Source organism: Bubalus bubalis, chromosome 7, assembly GCF_019923935.1.
Source record: "Bubalus bubalis isolate 160015118507 breed Murrah chromosome 7, NDDB_SH_1, whole genome shotgun sequence".
Classification (NCBI taxonomy): Eukaryota; Metazoa; Chordata; class Mammalia; order Artiodactyla; family Bovidae; genus Bubalus; species Bubalus bubalis.
In genome coordinates, this window is record NC_059163.1 from 46,142,254 (window position 1) to 46,160,696 (window position 18,443).

At 37.8% G+C, this 18,443-nt stretch overlaps 1 protein-coding gene across 2 annotated transcripts; it reads right to left on the reverse strand.

Annotated features, from left to right (window-relative positions):
• Positions 1 to 618: 618 nt before the first annotated feature.
• EXOC1L (exocyst complex component 1 like) lies at positions 619 to 17,690 on the reverse strand. 2 transcript variants are annotated; one of them, XM_044945870.1, is made up of 4 exons: positions 16,943 to 17,056; positions 16,268 to 16,399; positions 7,348 to 7,478; positions 619 to 1,028 (listed from the first exon to the last, which is right to left on the reverse strand). In XM_044945870.1, the coding sequence occupies exons 3-4, from the start codon at positions 7,447 to 7,449 to the stop codon at positions 762 to 764; spliced, it is 369 nt and encodes a 122-aa protein (XP_044801805.1). In that variant the 5' UTR covers positions 7,450 to 7,478; positions 16,268 to 16,399; positions 16,943 to 17,056; the 3' UTR covers positions 619 to 761. The 2 variants fall into 2 exon arrangements, with proteins under 2 accessions (XP_044801805.1, XP_025145824.1); XM_025290039.2 differs by lacking the exon at positions 16,268 to 16,399 and having other exon boundaries at positions 16,943 to 17,690.
• Between the last annotated feature and the right edge of the window lie 753 nt (positions 17,691 to 18,443).

Sequence of the window (18,443 nt, forward strand, 5' to 3'; positions counted from 1 at the left end):
GATGTTTAAAGTGTAAGATAGGAGTTTAGTTTCTTTCTTTTGCATGTAGATATCCAGTTTTGCCCCAGCACCATTTGTTGAAGAGATTTGTCTTTTTTTCCTTTGAATGAACTTGATACCCTAGTCAAAACTCAGTTGACCATGGAGGTAAGAGTTTTTCTGAACTCTCAATTCTATTCCGTTGGTCTATATATCTGTCCTTATGCCAGTACTATATTGCTTTGATCACTGTACCTTTGTAGCAAGTTTTAAAACTGGGAGAGGTAAGTCCTCTAACTTTGTACTTCTTTTTCAAGATTGTTTGGATATGTTGGGCCCCTTGTAACTCCATATGAATTTGAGGATTGACTTTTCCATTTCTGCAAAAAAAATCATTGAAATTTTGATAGGGATTATACTGATCTGCAGGTTGCTTTGGGTAGTATTGACATCTTGACAATATTAAATCTTCCTATCCACGAACATTGAATGCATTTCTACTTATTTTGGTCTTTCAAGATACTTCTTGATACCCCTTCGTAGAATACTAATTTAGGCAACACCATCTAACTCCTTCCAAAGTTACCAAAGAACACATAGGCAAGAGTCCCAAATATTGAATGACTGCATTAAAGCACATTTCACGACAATTCACAAAGCATCACTTTATTTTCATATAAATAATAGTCACCGATAAAGGGAAAAAACAAAATTATGACTATCAATATTTACTTAGGGAACCATTTTCATAGAACACTGATGAAGGAACATAGTATATGTATTCAGAGCGGCAGAGGACACAGGGACAAGCACACTAAATTGAAGGCATAGAAGCATATTCTCATAAGGACCAAGCAATCCTTGTTGTTGGAGGACCAAATGGAATCATCATTAATGTAAGTAGAATCAAAGTTCACGATCTGTAAGTCCTTCTTGAGGTATGCATGATTCAGCTTGTTTACAGTCCGAGCAAAGGCATATTTCGAAGCACAACTATATGCTTCCAAACTGTACACTTTCTTGAAGTGCAGATCAAAGAATGGATTGTCCTAGAAGAAAAAGAGAGCCAAGATTTTGTTTGTAGCTAAGAAAGTAGCTAGATTTCCTGGATTCTCTCATATTCTTTTGTATGCTTATTGATTGTAAGATATCAAACATATTTCAAAAAATTTAGAAATGAGCTTTCCAAAGCTATCTGGTTCAAACATATTGCTTCTAAAAAGAATAACAATAATAAAGATCATTTTGAAGCATCTTTGATTTTTAAATATGCAAATAAAACATATGTTAGAATGTGTAGTTATCAAATCTTTCCAGGGTAGTGAATTGGAGAGGATGGAGGGGCTGGAGAATAATAAACCCACTTAGCAGACTTCCACAGGGGAGAAAAGGAGAAACCTTTTCTCAACTAGCAAGTTGGTCCTTTTTGCTATTTCAGTGATAGAAGGGGGAAATACAGAATCAGCATTTGGCATACATGCATGCATACTTGCTAAGTCTCTAACTTTCCAGGTGGTGCTAGTGGTAAAGAGCCCGCCTGTGAAAGCAAGAGATGCGGTTTGATCCCTGGGTCAGGAAGATCCCCTGGAGAAGGGAATGGTAACCCAGTCCAGTATTCTTGCCTGGAGAATCCCATGGACAGAGAAACCTGGCAGGCTACAGTCCATAGGGTTGCACAGAGTCGGAAACAACTGGAGCGACTTAGCAGGCAGGCAGCAGGTAGGCAGGTCACCAACTTGCTGGCTTTGAAGTTAATAGCAAGGAATTACTTTTAAAGTTAATGACAAGGTTCATTAAATCATTTGACTGAAACTGACAATTTGACACTGACTCATTGGATTGAGTTAGGCTCTGTACTTCTAGTGGAGATGTTTTGGGGAAAAGTAGGCATCAAATCTGATCTAGGTCTACATGGTAAAATAATAATAACTGCTACTGTTACTAATAGTAGTAATAACAATACCTTGCATTTATGAAGTGCTTTTTCAATTTACAAAATGCTTTCAAATTCATTATCTGCCTAACTTCTAACTCTCCTTGAGGGCAGAGTTTTTGAATCATTTATCTTTCGTGTTCCTGGTGCTTATCCATGACAACAATAAATTTCTCAACAAACACATGTTGAACTGAGCTGAAAGTGAAGTGAAAGTGAAGTTCTCTCAGCCGTGTCTGACTCTTTGGGACCCCATGGACTATACATTCCATGGAATTCTCCAGGCCAGAATACTGGATTGGGTAGCTGTTCCCTTCTCCAGGGTATCTTCCCAACCTGGGGATTGAACCCAGGTCTTGCACATAGCAGGCAAATTCTTTACTAATTGAACACAAGGGAAAAAGTGAAGTGGAGGTAAACGTTGTCCTAAATGATAAGGAAGCAGAGACAAAACCAAACAACAGTATTAATAATGTGTTACTGTATAGTGTGTAAAGTTTATAAACAATTTATATATTGTAATTTTTTTTAATAGGAAAATTCTTGCAGAAGGCAGGAAAAAGAACAAGGGTTTTAAAGTTAGACCACTGTTTTGACACTGATATAACCATGGGCAAGATCCTTATCAGATTGGGCCTTCACGTTTAGATGGGATTGCTATGAAGTTTACATGAGGTTAATCATATCAACTGTGACACTAGGATGGAGCTTAATGAGCTTAATGAATGATGGTTCCTTTTCCCAGATCTGCCACCAGAGGTTATGATACTGGTGGGAATACCACCTTGCTTTGCACTATTACAATTTTTTAAAAACAAAGCAATATTTAAAGAATGTAGAAGAGTGATGTGATTTTAAGCGCATTTCCCCAACTCACATCTTGCAAAATGTTTCCTAACTGTCATAATTGCCAGTTGAAAGACACTTGTGCAGAGAATCTCAACAAAAGGAAATCACACCCATTCCATCACCAGATACTAATCACACTTCTTATGTAGTTTCCTCACAGAACCATTTGCTCCTTGTCATGTAGAAAATATGCTTTATGTTTTTGAAATATTTGCAGAGGATTAAGTTTTTCCATTAGCCTAATAATGGGGCTTTCCTGCTAGCTCAGACGGTAAAGTGTCTGCCTACAATGCAGGAGACCTGGGTTTGATCCCTGGGTCGGAAAGATCCCCTGGAGAAGGAAATGGCAACCCACTCCAGTATTCTTGCCTGCAAAATCCCATGAACCGAGGAGTCTGGTAGGCTACAGTCCATGGGGTCGCAAAGAGTCGGACACGACTAAGCGACTTCACTTCAAGCAGGCATGAACACAGAATACACATCTGTCCATCCCTCCCTTTCCTTCCCTGCTTCCTTCCTTCCTCTCTCCCTCTTCCCCTTTCTCTCTCTTTCTTTCTTGTGATAGAGCTAAAAGGGAATCTCATAGTTCATCCTGTAATCTCTTGTTTATAATAGATTATAATATCAGATCAAATCAGATCAGATCAATCACTCAGTCATGTCCGACTCTTTGCAACCCCATGAATTGCAGAATGCCAGGCCTCCCTGTCCATCACCAACTCCCGGAGTTGACTCAGACTCATGTCCATCGAGTCAGTGATGCCATCCAGCCATCTCATCCTCTGTCGTCCCCTTCTCCTCCTGCCCCCAATCCCTCCCAGCATCAGAGTCTTTTCCAATGAGTCAACTCTTCACATGAGGTGGCCAAAGTACTGGAGTTTCAGCTTTAGCATCATTCCTTCCAAAGAAATCCCAGGGCTGATCCCCTTCAGAATGGCCTGGTTGGATCTCCTTGCAGTCCAAGGGACTCTCAAGAGTCTTCTCCAACACCACAGTTCAAAAGCATCAATTCTTCTTGTGAATGATAAGTTTCCAGAGGGTTATAGCGCAGGTCACACATGTAGCTATCGGCAGAGCCAAGATGAGAGCCAAGCTCTCAGTCAGCCCAGCCCCATTTCTTGCTACATCATCCTCTCTCCTGTTGCACCACAACAGTCTCCAAGTCCCCCATCATTTTGATTTCTGCAACATAAATTGACTTCAGTTTCAATTCCATTCCATTTTAAAGTTGACAACTTTCTGGCTTGAACTAGCTCTCTTTAAAACTGTATCATTGCTATTGAGAAAAATATAATAAATGCTGACTCCTGAGGATTCAATTACAAGAGGGAAGAGAAGTGGAAATTCCCAGAACAATTGAGATATTTTTACTTCATCCACAGGAAAGAAATATTTAAAAGAACTACACTTTGGATATTACAGGTTTTCTTCTGACAGTTTAATATTTTAGGTCCTGAAGAGATGAGAAAATTAAAAATGTTCAACTTCTCTTTTGTATCTATCTAGTTCACTATGAAAGATAATGATCTTCAAATGTGAAAGGGAAGAATCAACAACATAAAGATGAAATTAAATGCCAGAAAGTTGAGGATAAAATAGAGCAGACTTAGTTGCTTCCAGTGTATCTGAGTTGACAGTCTTGATTAATACATTCCTGGGCACTGACCAAGCTCGTAGAAAATAATTATGACATCAGTAAATATTTGAGGACTTATAACAAAAGAAGAAAATGGTAAAAATAAATAAATAAATAAATGGGAATGGTTAATTCCTAAAACTACATATTAATGAAATTGACATTGATTTCTGATAAAATTCAATGCAACACAGAACTTTTGGCAAATACATAAAAGTAGAAAGAAGATAATAATTTAAAAATTATAATAATCTTTTCATACAAAGATAATTATTGCTAAAGTACTGGTTAGTTTCATATATGCATATAAACACATCTATATATTTTTGTGTTAAAATTTGAGGTTCAGCTTTGAAGTTTTTGATACTATGATAGATTAAATATGTAGAACAAGATAATACTATAGAAGAGTTTTGTATCAGGTGACTTTTACAAGACGTAGTAAATGACGAACAATTGTGTTCTGAGGTATTCTTTTGGAAACATGATTTTTAATGGCCATGTAATGTTCCAGCATATTGACATGCCAAAAATATTTATTTCCTAAAGTGTTGAATGTTTAGGTAGAATGTCTTGCCAGAAAAAATGCTATGTGATTACTTAGGAAAGAAAGTAATGAAATCCAGCATACTTTCACCAAGAAGTCCTGTCAAATATACCAAATTTTAAAAACAGGATTCCTGGAAGATAACAGCAGATAACATGTATTGATTTCAGTAAAGATCTTAAGGGTAAAATTTTGATATTCAGACTAGATAAGTGAGGCAGAATTAAGTGCTTGTGTCCATCTAACTTGCCACTTATCATCAGAGCTTAGCAAGACCTAATATACCATAAATTCTCAGTGAATAAACAAATATAAAAATTTGTACAAATGGTAAACAACAAGTCCAAAGAAAATGAATTAATAGATTTGGAGGTAAAAATCCACCTCCATCACTAAAGTAGGTATTTGACCTTGGGCAAGTCAGTTAATCTCTTCATGTCTCATGTTCCTCATCTGTAAATCAGGAGTAATGCTAGAATCTAGTTCATGGGTTGTGACAATTATATGAAATTATATCTAGAAAGAGCTTTTTTGGTCCCTGTCATCTGATAACCGTTTACTAAGTGTGAGATGGTAGCATGTAGCAGTACTACTAGTAATGGTAATAATAGTAGTAGTCATGATAACCCGTCATTACCCAAAGGTATTCTTAGGTGTGCCTGCTTCATCATTTTTATTACGGACTTGAATGAAGTGCTAAATGTTGTGCAAATTAAACCTGCACCATACTACAGTGAAGGTTAATGAATCAAAATATTAGAAGGTTTGATAGGTGGGAACAATAGACCAAACTAAGAGTATGACATTGAATAGGATGAAGAATAAATGAGCTTCAATTCTAATTCATCCAACGATATCAGAAGTATTTGAGTCCCTAATATGTGTTAGGCAGAAGGCTACAATAGAAGATGAAAAGTAAGGGTTGCAGTTTTTTATTCAGAGGGGAGACAGAGTAAGCCAACAGCTGCAGTTTGTTGGATTATTTACATCCATAACGCAATGGGGTTGTAGGGCTGGGGGACGTGAGTAGGACTTTACTTCAAGGAGAATCTAAGAATGGGGTGAGGGATGGAGGTGACTGGCATTCTAAGCCCCGAGAGTCGGTACTTTCACTCTATAAAGTTTTAGGGAGAATAACCAGAGATGAAGGAGCCAGATGATCAAGGGCCTTTATTTACATTTTATCCTAGGTACATAGAGGGTATGGCAGATCAGGTTAAGAGGCAATTCACGCCCAAAAGATCCGAGGGCTCAGTTGAGTGTTTAATAGAAATAAGAATTCAGATCAAAGGAATTACAGGTCACACTAACTCCAAAGTATTGTATTTAATTCTGGAGAAACAAGCATTTCAGAGGAGAGAAAATAGCATAGTGGAAGGTGTTGTAGCAATGTCACTGCATAAAATAACAACAGTGCTATTCCCTCTTAGTGTTTGTATGGTCCTGTCATATTATCTTATTTAATTTTCATATGAATATCATTTAAAGAATGAATGGTTACATTTAACCCAGAAAAGAGAAGACTTGAGGGAACCTTATAATTGGCTTCAAATATTGGAAAGGCTGCTATGTGAAAGCAGGGTTGGTTTGTTCTGGTTGTACCAAATGGCAAAACTAGAACTGATGGGTGGATGTCATAGTGAAGCAGATTTGGGTTAGATATAAGTAGGGAAGGACTTCTTCCCTGGTGGTCCAGTGGCTAAGACTCCATGCTCCCAACACAGGGGGCCCGGGTTCCATCCCTGGTTAGGGAGCTAGATCCCACATGCTGCAACTAAGCCCTGGCACAGCCAAATAAATATAAAAAATAATAAAACATAAGTAGGACATGTAAAGATAAAGGATGGCAATTCAGAAATAGAATGGACTTCTTCATGTGGTAATGAGTTTTCCATCAGTAGAATTTAAGGAGAGACTGGGAGAACCACTTTCAAGTGGTCACGGGAGAGATTACACTCTCTTTCCCTACTTTCAACACTGAGGCTGTAGGATTTCCTAGAGTTATCAGTCCTTCTGGAGGATCAAGTGGCTAACTGGCAGTAAAATCTGAAGAAGGTGAGGAAAGGAATTCCCACAACTTGTGGAGGAAGTTGGGATCGGGAGAGAGTGGTGTGAAAGTGTCAGATATTTAAAGTTTCAAAACAGACTAGAAGATTGTGTTTTACCTGTTAGGAACCACTTGGGAAAGACACTTTTAAATCTAATAGACAAAATTCAAATTTAAACTCATAGAAACATAAAAAACAAACCAGTAGATCATCCCAGTAGATTAAACCGTACTACTTAAGAACAATATGTCATCTTGACACTCAGTATATGTCAAAAATGTATGAAGTAGGATATTGACCATCAAGATCTCCAGCATATTGATTCCATAGCTCCCTTACAAAACATAACACTTACTGTATCTGCTTCTTTTCCATCGATCATCTGCAGATCATTCAAAGACCACTTTTTGGTTACTTCATATTTTTCATCTAAACCTATTCTGTAGTGTTTCACCATAATTATTTTTACTTCTTCATTTTTGGTCACTGTAGGACAGAAAAAGACTTCGTTTACATAGACTCTTGCAAAATAATAAATTATTCACCAAGTCATAGTTTTCTGTATTTATGTAGCTCCTTTTCATATAATGAACTTGAACATGCATTTTATCTGCACCCTAGTTGTGAACTCTGAGGTATCTGACGCTTCATGAATGTTCCCTCAAATTTGCTCACTGTTCTATCAGTGTGTTAACTTTATTTTTGCTACATTTGTGGTCACATACAGCCGCGGTAATGTCTGTCAGATAGAACACTGAGCTCTATGCTTTCAGCTCTGAGCTTTGTGGTGGAGGATGGAGTTCAACTCAGGGCAGGAAATAAGAGGCTTAGCGTGAGCATACAGTCAGTGCCAAAGTGTTTACCAGAACAAGTTGGAATTTTAATTTATGACAATATAAGAAAATGAGGTCAGGAAAGTATATCATTCTGCTCACCCAGCAACCAACTGTGGAAGAGAGAGCATGCAAATAATATTATGCACACTTTCTTTTAAAGTTGCTCTGAGATTTTGGATGTAGGATTGCTTGCAACACAGCTTTTACTAACCTATTTGGTATTGTTTGAGGTTTTTAATCTTCTCCAGAGTGTATCTAAACTTCTAGTATTTGAAATGTGCCATTGAGGCAAAAACTTTAGTACTATACTTTGAAGGGTGTGGGGAAAAGCATTGCTTACTTTATATGAACGACATAAGGGAAATAGTTTTCTGGCCTTAAAATCGTTGAGTTTGGTCTCATATGAACACACTAGGAGAATCAGCATTTGGTGTTAGAACTCCTGAATTGAAAGTTCTCAGTGAGTTATCAAGGGAGTATTTCCTAGGTATCCACAATTTGCCAGATAGAACTGTTAGGATTGCCAGTGAGGATAAATGATTGCCTGCCCTCTGGTAACTTATGGTTTTGTTGAAGAGAAAAGGCTAACAGACATGTCATATAAAATATGTATTATGAAGGTACACAATTATATCATAGAGGAGTGGCAGTGAGAATTGAATATCTTAAGCTTTCAAGATGGTTGATGTCACTTGGAGTGTTGCAGGCTGGTTCTGTCTCCTCAGAATGAGATTGGAATTTGTCTTTGAGGAAGACTGTCTTTTGGTTCTAGAAAGTATCACTTTGGCATTGCTTCCTAGTTAAGATGAAAACAATATATTACAATATAGTCACAGTAATAGATCAGCAATTTGGAACAGAGTATATGCTCAACAGGAGTTCTTAGAAGAAAGAGGATTGGAAAAGTTAAGAAAAGAATTATGGAAGAAATAGAGTTGGAGATAGAGCTTTTAAATTAGTCCAGTTTCAGAAAGGCAGGGATGATACTGAAGGCATTTCTAGGTGAAGGACAGTATGACCAACTGAGAGGACAACTGACCCTGAACTTCACCAGGTAGGATTAGAGACAGTGGATTGTATAGATTAATTGGTGTTAGGACATGATGAAGGATAAGGTTAACCAGGTTGTGAAAATGTTTTGAAAAGTGACATAAACCATTGTGGACTTGTGGTGTTGAGTCCCCTCTCTGGTGGGAAGGATGGGAGTCTGGCCTGGACACTGGGGGCTCTAGAGTTGGGGCTGGTGAAGAGATTAGTTATCCCCTGAAAGTGCAGGTGATACTGAAATTAAGGCAATCAGTTGAGCTTTGAGTTCACAATGGACCTGAACTCAGTCTCCTAGAGAAGGGAGTCTGAGCAGGTTGACAAATCTAAGGGGGCACTGTGTCAGGAGTTCAGTGAAAGGTCATACAGTAACACACATTCACTAAGTCTCTTTCCTTCTTGAGCAAGAGACTAATACAGTGGCACCTCATTAGAGGAGTATTTTTCTGGAATCAGTGATGCCAAAGAACATTGAAGAAGAAAAGAAAGAGGAACTAGAGGTTGATAGAAGAGGCAGTAAATCTTAGTGGGCTCTGGCATTAGACATTCTGGATTCAAATCATGACATCACTTCTTACAGTGTGGTCTGAGCATATTACTTAATCATAGAGAGATTAAACCTCGGCTGTCTCATGTTGTAAAGTGAACATCAGAGTGATACAAACTCACAGGGTGTAAAGATTAAAGTATGTAAATGATGTAGGATAGTGCCTAGTTTATAGTAATTGTTTTTGTCTTTGTTTTGTTTTATGAGGTTGTTAGAATCTAGGCATAAGACGTGAGCAGTAAAAATAGAAGTAGCAAATCTAATTAAGATTTTAAATGAGGCATTGACAACACTTGATGGAAATCAAAATACAAAAGTATGGAGGGTGGACTGGTTGGGCAGAATAGTGAGTTTAGTTTTTGACATACAGATGAGATCCATAAAGTATCTGGGAAGAGAAGGAGATGAAGATATGGAGATGGAGATAGTTAGGAATGGAGATATGGACTTAGGACTTTTCTGTGTAGACAGTTTTCCAAGACAAGGTTTATAGGGAAAAAAGCAGAGGAAAAAGGTGAGATGGAGTAGAGAAAAAAAAAAAAAAAAAAAAGGTGCCAGCCAAGAGGCCTAAGAAGGAGCCATCAAAAAAGAGATAAGCCCAACAGATGCTACAGAAATGAAAAGGACAGAGAATTTCAAAGATTTGGAGACAATCCCATGAAGTCACTTTGTTGGGTAAAAAGCAGAGTTCAGTTCTGGCACTCAATCTGACTTGGGGAAGATCACTGATTTCCTCCCTGAGGGCAATTCCTCTATAATGGGGAGCGTAGAAGACAGCTTGCAGAAGCCTCCTTCCTGGACTGGCTAACACTGAGTGCCTACTGTGTACCAGTTGCTATGTTATGTAGGGTTTAGAACAAGAAATAGGAAGAGAATAAAGACTATGATTTAGAGCACATATTCCAAGAGTTTGGAAGAGGAGGGATTTCATATTTTGAGGACAAAGGAGTGATTGAGGGGCATGTCCTGAGGGGACCTAGAGTGGAAGGTTTTAAGTGGAAGTTTTTAACCCTGGGTAAGAAAACTGATTCAGAATCTGTGAGTCTTCTGAAATTGTATGAAAACTTGGTGGATTTCTGCTCGTGTTACTTTTCCTGCCCTAAAAGAGATCTACTTCCACTGTTGTAGATGTTAGCTTTGGGAAGAGGAAAGGAAGAGAGGAGAAAAGAAGCCATTTGGTTGGTGAGTTGACGTGGAAACATGGTAGCCTCTGTCATACTTGCTAAGGACAAGCTCTCAGAGGCTGTTGTCTGTCCAGACAAAGGCTCTACCTCAGAATCAAGTGATGACACTCTTGTTCTCACTAGCTGTCTCACTGGCTACTTAGGAAGTGGGAGAGGATGGGGATGGGGAGAAATAACTGGATACTGTATAAAAATGTCATCTGAAGCAAATTCATGGCCTCATCAACCTGTTAGGATAACCAGCTCGTTAACTGCAGACCCACTGATTTGTTCATTAATTTGATATCTGAGTTCCCCTTTTGTACAAAGTCCTGGGCTAGGCATTGAAAAAATGTATTCCTCTGCGGCACCATCATGTTCCCACTGAGATTACAAAGTGTGGGACTTCAGAAAGAAAACACATGATTACAGTCCTGTGAACGAGGAATGAACAGGTCTTATAGGAGCATGGGGAAGGGATATCTGCATCCCACTGGAGGCCTGAGAGAGCTTCTTGACAGGTTTTCTGAGTTGCAAAGGGCCGTGGGAGTTAGCAGAATGAATAAAGGGGTACAGGGAGTGCTGAAACAACATGTGCACAAAAGCGTAAGATCCTCGAATCTTCTAGTCCTCACAGGCATTTACTACTGTTGGCATGACGTGTAGGGGGAATAGATATAGGAAACGGGAAGGCAGGACCTGGTTCCTGAATGGTCTAGAATGCTAGGCTAAGGAGTTCAAATATCATCCTGAAGTTATATATGTGGGGAGATTTACAGGGGGTTGTGTTGTCACTGAAGACTTTAAGTAAACAGTCAAGCTGAACTTTATATTTTAGAAAGTTTTCTTCAGCAGTTCTATAAAGCAGGGGTCCCCAACCCCTGGGATCTAACGCCTGATGATGTGAGGTTGGATCTGATGTCATAATAAGAAATAACATGCACAATAAATATGATGTGCTTGAATCATCCCTAAACCATCCCTCTTTTGCTCCAGTCCATGGAAAAATTGTCTTCCACGAAATGATCCCTGGTGGCAAAAAGGTTGGGGATTGCTGCAAAGATGGGTCTAAGGGAGGGAGTGAAGAAAGAGATAAGAAGGTAGGATCTACTAGTTATCAAGTTTTCTTACATTAGTGATCATTGTCTCACTAACTACAAACTAAGAAAACAGCAATCATGCTTTAAAAGTTAACTTTTTGATACAATGATGCAGCACAGAGACAGTACATCCTCCTTGATTTGGCAAAACAATCTCCTCTGTAGTCAAGGAGGTTCCAAGAATTGTCTTTAGCCAAGAGCTGAAGAAGTCTGCTCAGGTTGGAGTGGACCCAACCCCTCATCTCCATGCTTGAGCTCTGCTGCCAGCTAAAATTAAGTGGCCATATCCACATCAATGTGGTGGCAAAGTGGCAACTTATCACATGGTCTTAAAACAGAAATGTGTTTGTGTAGTTAGAATGTTGCACAGTTGGTTTTAGTGACATCAGATGTATTACTGCCCAATTATGATTTAGTGATATCTATAGACCCAGGGAATTTCAGAATGAACCTACTTCAATGTCATTATTTTAGTTAGCATTTTCAGAATAACCATCTTAACCTCATGCCAACCATTGATTTTCACTTTTAATTTTGTAATAAACATTGTTGTTAATAATTGCCTCTATTATCATAGTAAAATAGTCACTCATGGTAAAAGTGTCATTCAGGAGGCTAAGTGGAAAGAAATTGGCCAATGATCCAATATAATTTGGCAGATAAGAGGAAAAAAAGCAGCTTGTAAGTAAGCTGCACAGAAATATTTTAAACACATAAACTACCATCATTTCATAATCCTAGAGTTATATAACTGCTTTCATCATTGAAATTAAGTAATAGGGGGAAATTACCGTGAGATATTAAAGACAAGAAGCCTCACTGAAAATGTTTTAATGTATTAGTTATGTCTTGGGATTGTTGAGAATGTTATTATTGATTTAATAAAAAGATAGCTTTCAAAAAAATTATCTAGAAATATTTTAATCAGATTGATTTGGGGGTAATAACTGGATACTACAGATTTAATGTTTATTCCCTCTAATTCCTGTGTTGAAATCTAACCCTTAAGTCAAGTCTATGGTATTAGGAGGTGGGGTCTTTGGAAGGTATTATTGGGATTAATACCCTTATAAAAAGACCCCAGAGAGCTCTCTTGCCCTTTCTGCCCTGCGAGGTCACAGGGAGAAAACAGGGGTCAGTGAGGACAAAGATCCTCACCAGACACAGAACCTGCAAGCACCATGGTTTTGGATTTCCCAGCCTCCAGGAATATGAGAAATTAATGTTTGTGCTTCATAAAACACCTAGTCTTTAGTATTTTATTTTTCCTGTTGACATTCTTATTTGAAACTCTTGTTGTTAATATTATAAATGATTTGACAAAATTATTCAATTCTCTGATGCACAGAGAAGTTCTTTTTGACATCAAAATGTAATATGTATGGAGAATTTATGTGTACTGTTTTCATAATTCTAGCAAATACTGTTTATTTTCAAATTAATTATCTATGGAGAATATTTTTCAAAATATATGTGAATACTTAAAAAATACTCTGTATTGCAATATGTATATAATTTATTTATAAACTATATAACATAAATATATATCTATGTATTTACTTTATATTTTATTTTTATTATAAATATTTATTTACAGTATATACTATATTTCTACATCTAAGCATATGTTTTCACAATACTTTTTTTCCTATATATTTTAACAATATAACCCTACCTTTTATTTATTTGGAATATAATTTATCAAGTTTGCTTTTTTCCTAGTTAGGATTTAAGAAGAGAGCATCACCTCCATGCTCTGTGAGGATCTAGAGGGGTGGAATAGGGGGGTGGGAGGGAGGTTCACAAGGGAGGGGATACATGTATACTTATGGCTGATTCACATTGTTGTATGCTGCTGCTAAGTCACTTCAGTCATGTCAGACTCTGTGCAACCCCATAGATGGCAGCCCACCAGGCTCCCCCATCCCTGGGATTCTACAGGCAAGAACACTGGAGTGGGTTGCCATTTCCTTCTCCAATGCATGAAAGTGAAAAGGGAAAGTGAAGTCGCTCAGTCGTGTCTGACTCTTTATGACCCCATGGACTGCAGCCCACCAGGCTCCTCCGTCCATGGGATTTTCTAGGCAAGAGTACTGGAGTGGGGTGCCATTGCCTTCTCCGCACATTGTTGTATAGCAGAAACCAATACAACATTGTAAAGTAATTATCTTCTAATTAAAAATAAAATTTTTAAAAAGAGAGAACACTATGTGCAAATGTTGTTGTTTAATTGTTAAGTTGTGTCCAATTCTTTTGCGACCCTGTGAACTGCAGCCTGCCAGTCTTGTCTGTCCATGGATTTTCCCAAGAATACTGGAGTGAGTTGCCATTTCCTCCTTCGGGGGATCTTCCTAACCCAGGTATCGAACCCGTCTTCTACATTGGCAGGTGGGTTCTATACCACTGAGCCACCAGGAAAGTCCATGTGCAAATGTAGATGTTATTGAATATTAACTGAATATTAAATTGAATAAGTAATAGTGTTGCCCCTTATTTCATAGCTGGCAGGTGGGCAAAGTTCAGTCATTTCACTCCAGCTCTGTCTGACTCCTAGCATTCCAAGGTCTATCCCACCATGCAATGCTACTTCCCATCCAATTATGGGTAATGCTTTCTATGCAATTTCAAATCTTTCAGAATTTCCTTAACTCATTTGCATTCTCATCATGGCACAAGTGACCTGCCTCTTTTTGTTCTCGCACATGATAGAGCCCCTCCCTCCTTCATAAGAAAATGCTGCTTTTAACTCCAAGGATATGACATTCTGGGTTAGGTGAAGCCAATTCCAAGAGAAAATGACCATGTAAACCCTGAGGTGCCATGAAATTCCCAAGGTAAGTCCTAGCAAACTACAGGGAGGGAGAGAAATTTGTAATGTTTGTTTTTTGACCTTGACAAAGTAAAGTATCCAGGTAACAGCAAATTGCAATCACCTGGCTGGGAGACCCCTGCAAAAGACAGACTCAGATCAGATAAACAGAAAGTGTAATTTATTTAAACATACCTTCTTTATTCTGAGAAATGTATAATGGGATTTAACTACCCTAGACTCTTGGCTCTCACAAATTTAGAACTGCTGGATTAGAGGCTATAAAGAGGAAATCATAACTGTGTCTCTCTACTCCCAGAAGGTGGCCAACTTTCAAAATCTGGAGTTATCTGCCTCCACAACTGAGATATGGCCTGTCTGATTCCTCTCAATGGAGTTATTTTCTGAGTAAAGCACAGCCAAAGGTTTAGCACTAGCAAGAATCACTCTGACTTTAAATTACTGTTCTGTCTAAATGCATTTGAGATGGTCATAAAGAGATGCTACATTTGGAAAAGTGCTCTCAAATTGATGGACGTGATACAGAGGAGAGTCATGAAACTGATGAATGAAAATTAATTTTAATGTTAACTTTTACCTGGAATATCACAATACCATCTCCTCTTCCTCACCTCTGAGACAATCTTGGTTTTCCCTTCTTACATAAGAGAATCATTGAATTTTACTAATGAAAGTGATCACTTACTTTATTTGATTATTTTTCAGGTGAAAACTTTGACCCCTAAAGAGGTTTCCTTTGCACATGTTAACAATGCCAACACCTTTTAACCAATCTTGATTAAAAGGATTCATGTTATTTATGAAAAAAGACAGCAGGTGACCCCAGCCCACAGTGTCTTTCTCAGAACTTGAGGACACTGGGAAGAAAAATTACATCCATTTCCAAAAATTTAATTCTAGGAGTGTTTTTTTCCCCATGCCAGATAGAACAAGTTTAGTTAATTATATTGTTGGAGGGGGGCATTAAGATACATCTAGTAAATTAGATTTAAATCATTCCTGGTAAATACATAAACATTATTATGATTGCTTTATTTTCATAGGATTTAAAACAATGTGTATATACTATAATGTTACATGATGAGTAATTAGCTTTATAAAGAATTTCAATAGGAATAAAATTAACTATTAAATTTTAACGTTGGAATAAGCATTTTCTCTAATACAGTAGGTCAAAATATTTTAAGATATAGTGATCTGATGGTTTGAATATAATGCAGTTTCTAAAATTTTTTCATTTGATCTTTTTCCATAATTTGACTTTCTTTTTCCTGGACTGAGGAAGTTTTGTACCTGGCTGGTATGCCAAGCCTCACACTTTTTATTTGGCAAAATATACTAGGTAAAGTATAAGATAAATCTTATTATTCTTATTATTAAGTAAATATTAGTATACCTGTTAGAAATGATAGGATTTTAAAGCGTTCTTAGCACTTTCTTTAAAGATGTTCTACTTTTCTTACAGTACTCTCTCTTGACAACTTTTGCAAGTTCTTTTAAGCAAAGTATCAGGAAGGGAAGTATAATAGACTTTCTGAAAATGTTGAACTGTGTGCCTTGAAAAGCAAAGTGTACAATGAAAGTTAGATTTTCTAATCTCTTTCCTTAAGCCCCTGAAAACTATTAAAAATCATGGATTAAAAAAAGAAAATGCTGTATATTAAATTCAATAGTGGCACAAACATTTTTGTCTAAGTTCAGCACAATAATTACAGGTTAGGTAAATCATAATTAAGTGAAAAAGCTTATACCTACCTTTGGACAATTTTCATGAATGTTTAAAACACGAGGAAAAATATTTTAGTTGAATAGTTTAGAGAACATTTCCTTAAAGTTCCATCTTCATGAACTAATTTCTACCATTAAAATATTGTTTCTGTGAGCATACTGTGAGAAAGAATTTTTAAAAGATCATTTCTCTTTTCAAAATAACCCACCAGGAAGTCTAAATAAACCTCAGAAGAAAATCTTAGGTCTTTTTTTTTCTTTCCCAGCATGAAAAGAGAGAATGCTGGTTTCCAGACTGGTTGGAAATAGAGCCGTATAACTCAGTTATCCAATATGTTTAAAAATATTCAGAGAGCTTTCTGTTGAATTTTTTAAAATGAGCTCGTACACAAATAAAACTGTTTGCCATGCAAGTGAATTGAATAAAAGATTGGAGACTAATCAGATCAGAAAAAGCACATACCCAGTTTCATTTCTGAACAATTAACCAAAATACTAATACAATACATTTTGCCTTACATTTTAGCACTTACAAAAATGCTGTAAAATCCAAATTCTTTATCTTGGCATAGTTAAATTCTATCACAAGAAGATACATGGGCTGTTACTGTGTAGAAAGTAAACACCCTCAAATGCCCCTCTATCACCTAAGCCTCTCAGGGTTATTTACATTTTGAAATGATAACAGAAAGAACAGATTACCTGACACACAGAGGTAATACCTGTCCTGGACCGAGAACTCTATTTCAATAAACTCGTACAGATTCTGTGAGAGTGGCTTAAACAGTTTCTTCTCCAAGTCCTCCTTTACCAATGATGACATTTCCTCCAGTTCCACTTGGCCTGAGGTCTTGGCTCCAGCTCACTCTCTTTTCTCCTTCTGCTCCCTAGATTTCTTATTTTGGTTTGCAGCTCCTTGGTGAGTCCTGCCCACCTCCCAACCCTCACTCTCAACTTCTCGCTCCTGGCCAGACCCAGGCTCTTGAGAGCACTCAGCGCGGTCAGACCCCTCACTGCGGTATCTGCCCAATGGCAGCAGCGGCAGCAGCAGCCAAAATACAGCAGCCGCACCAGCCCCACCGTCACTCTCCAGCATCCAGGCTCAAGGAGGCTGCTCTCTGGAGCTCTCCTGTGGTTTGTTGATGGGCAACATATTTATGAACACCAGCAGATACACTTGTGGAGTCCGCTGGTCTCCCTAGCCTAGTAACCCTTTTCCCCTTTCACATGGCTCTGCAGGGGAAGACCACTCCTTCAGTGTGATTCCATTACATAAATCAGCTGTCTGGCTCTATTGATTGGGATCATCTTCCATTAAGAAATTTGCTATCACCCGTGAGAGAAAAAGCCTCTGTGCTTGCTCCTGACACTTCCAACAAGTCTTTTTCCCTCCTCTCTTCCCCTTTCTGCAATTCATCTAGACCTTTGTTTCAGGAGAGTCACCATCAATTCCTGGGTCCCAATTATTTTTAAAATGGGCTCCCTGTAATGTTATTCATTTCATTACTCCCAAAGAATTTCCTAGGTGTCTACTGGGGCAAAATATGGTATCTGTTTCTTGGGAGGCTGAATTTCCTATCCTTGAGAAGTTTGTAATTTAATAAGAGATGAGCACACCAAATAATTGTAAATATGTAAAAGTGATAAATGGCACAAGAGGAAAAGGAATATAGAAAAGATATTTGTACCTGGAGAATATCAGAGAGTGCTATGGGTAGAAGATCTGGAGAGGGAAGTATTTAAATGGAGGAACATATTCTGTGGAAAGAATGTTGTGAAGCTGTGTCCATGTAGATATAACCCAGAGGGTACACAGGGAGGCAAATTACTCAGAAGAAAAGACTTCCTTGCCTATAAGACTCATAGATTAATGAACTTATGTGTTAACTGAGGAACTGTAGCTTGGATTCTAAAGACCCACAAGAGTGGACTCTAATTTCTATGAACTGTCCAGATCTATTTTATTCTTATGATTCTTTTTCATAGACCAAGGAACTCTTTTTCTTTTAATTTTCAGTTTTGGAATCTTGCTTCAATCACTTCCCAACACAGTCATTAAAATTTTTACATTCTCTTGCAACCACAGAATTGTTTACCTGCTGAAGAAATCAGGGAGTGCCTATCTGTCCATAAGTAACAGGATCACAATGTTCAAATGATATCAGGACTTTTCCCTTTGGCACATTATAGGAGGGTAGGTCTC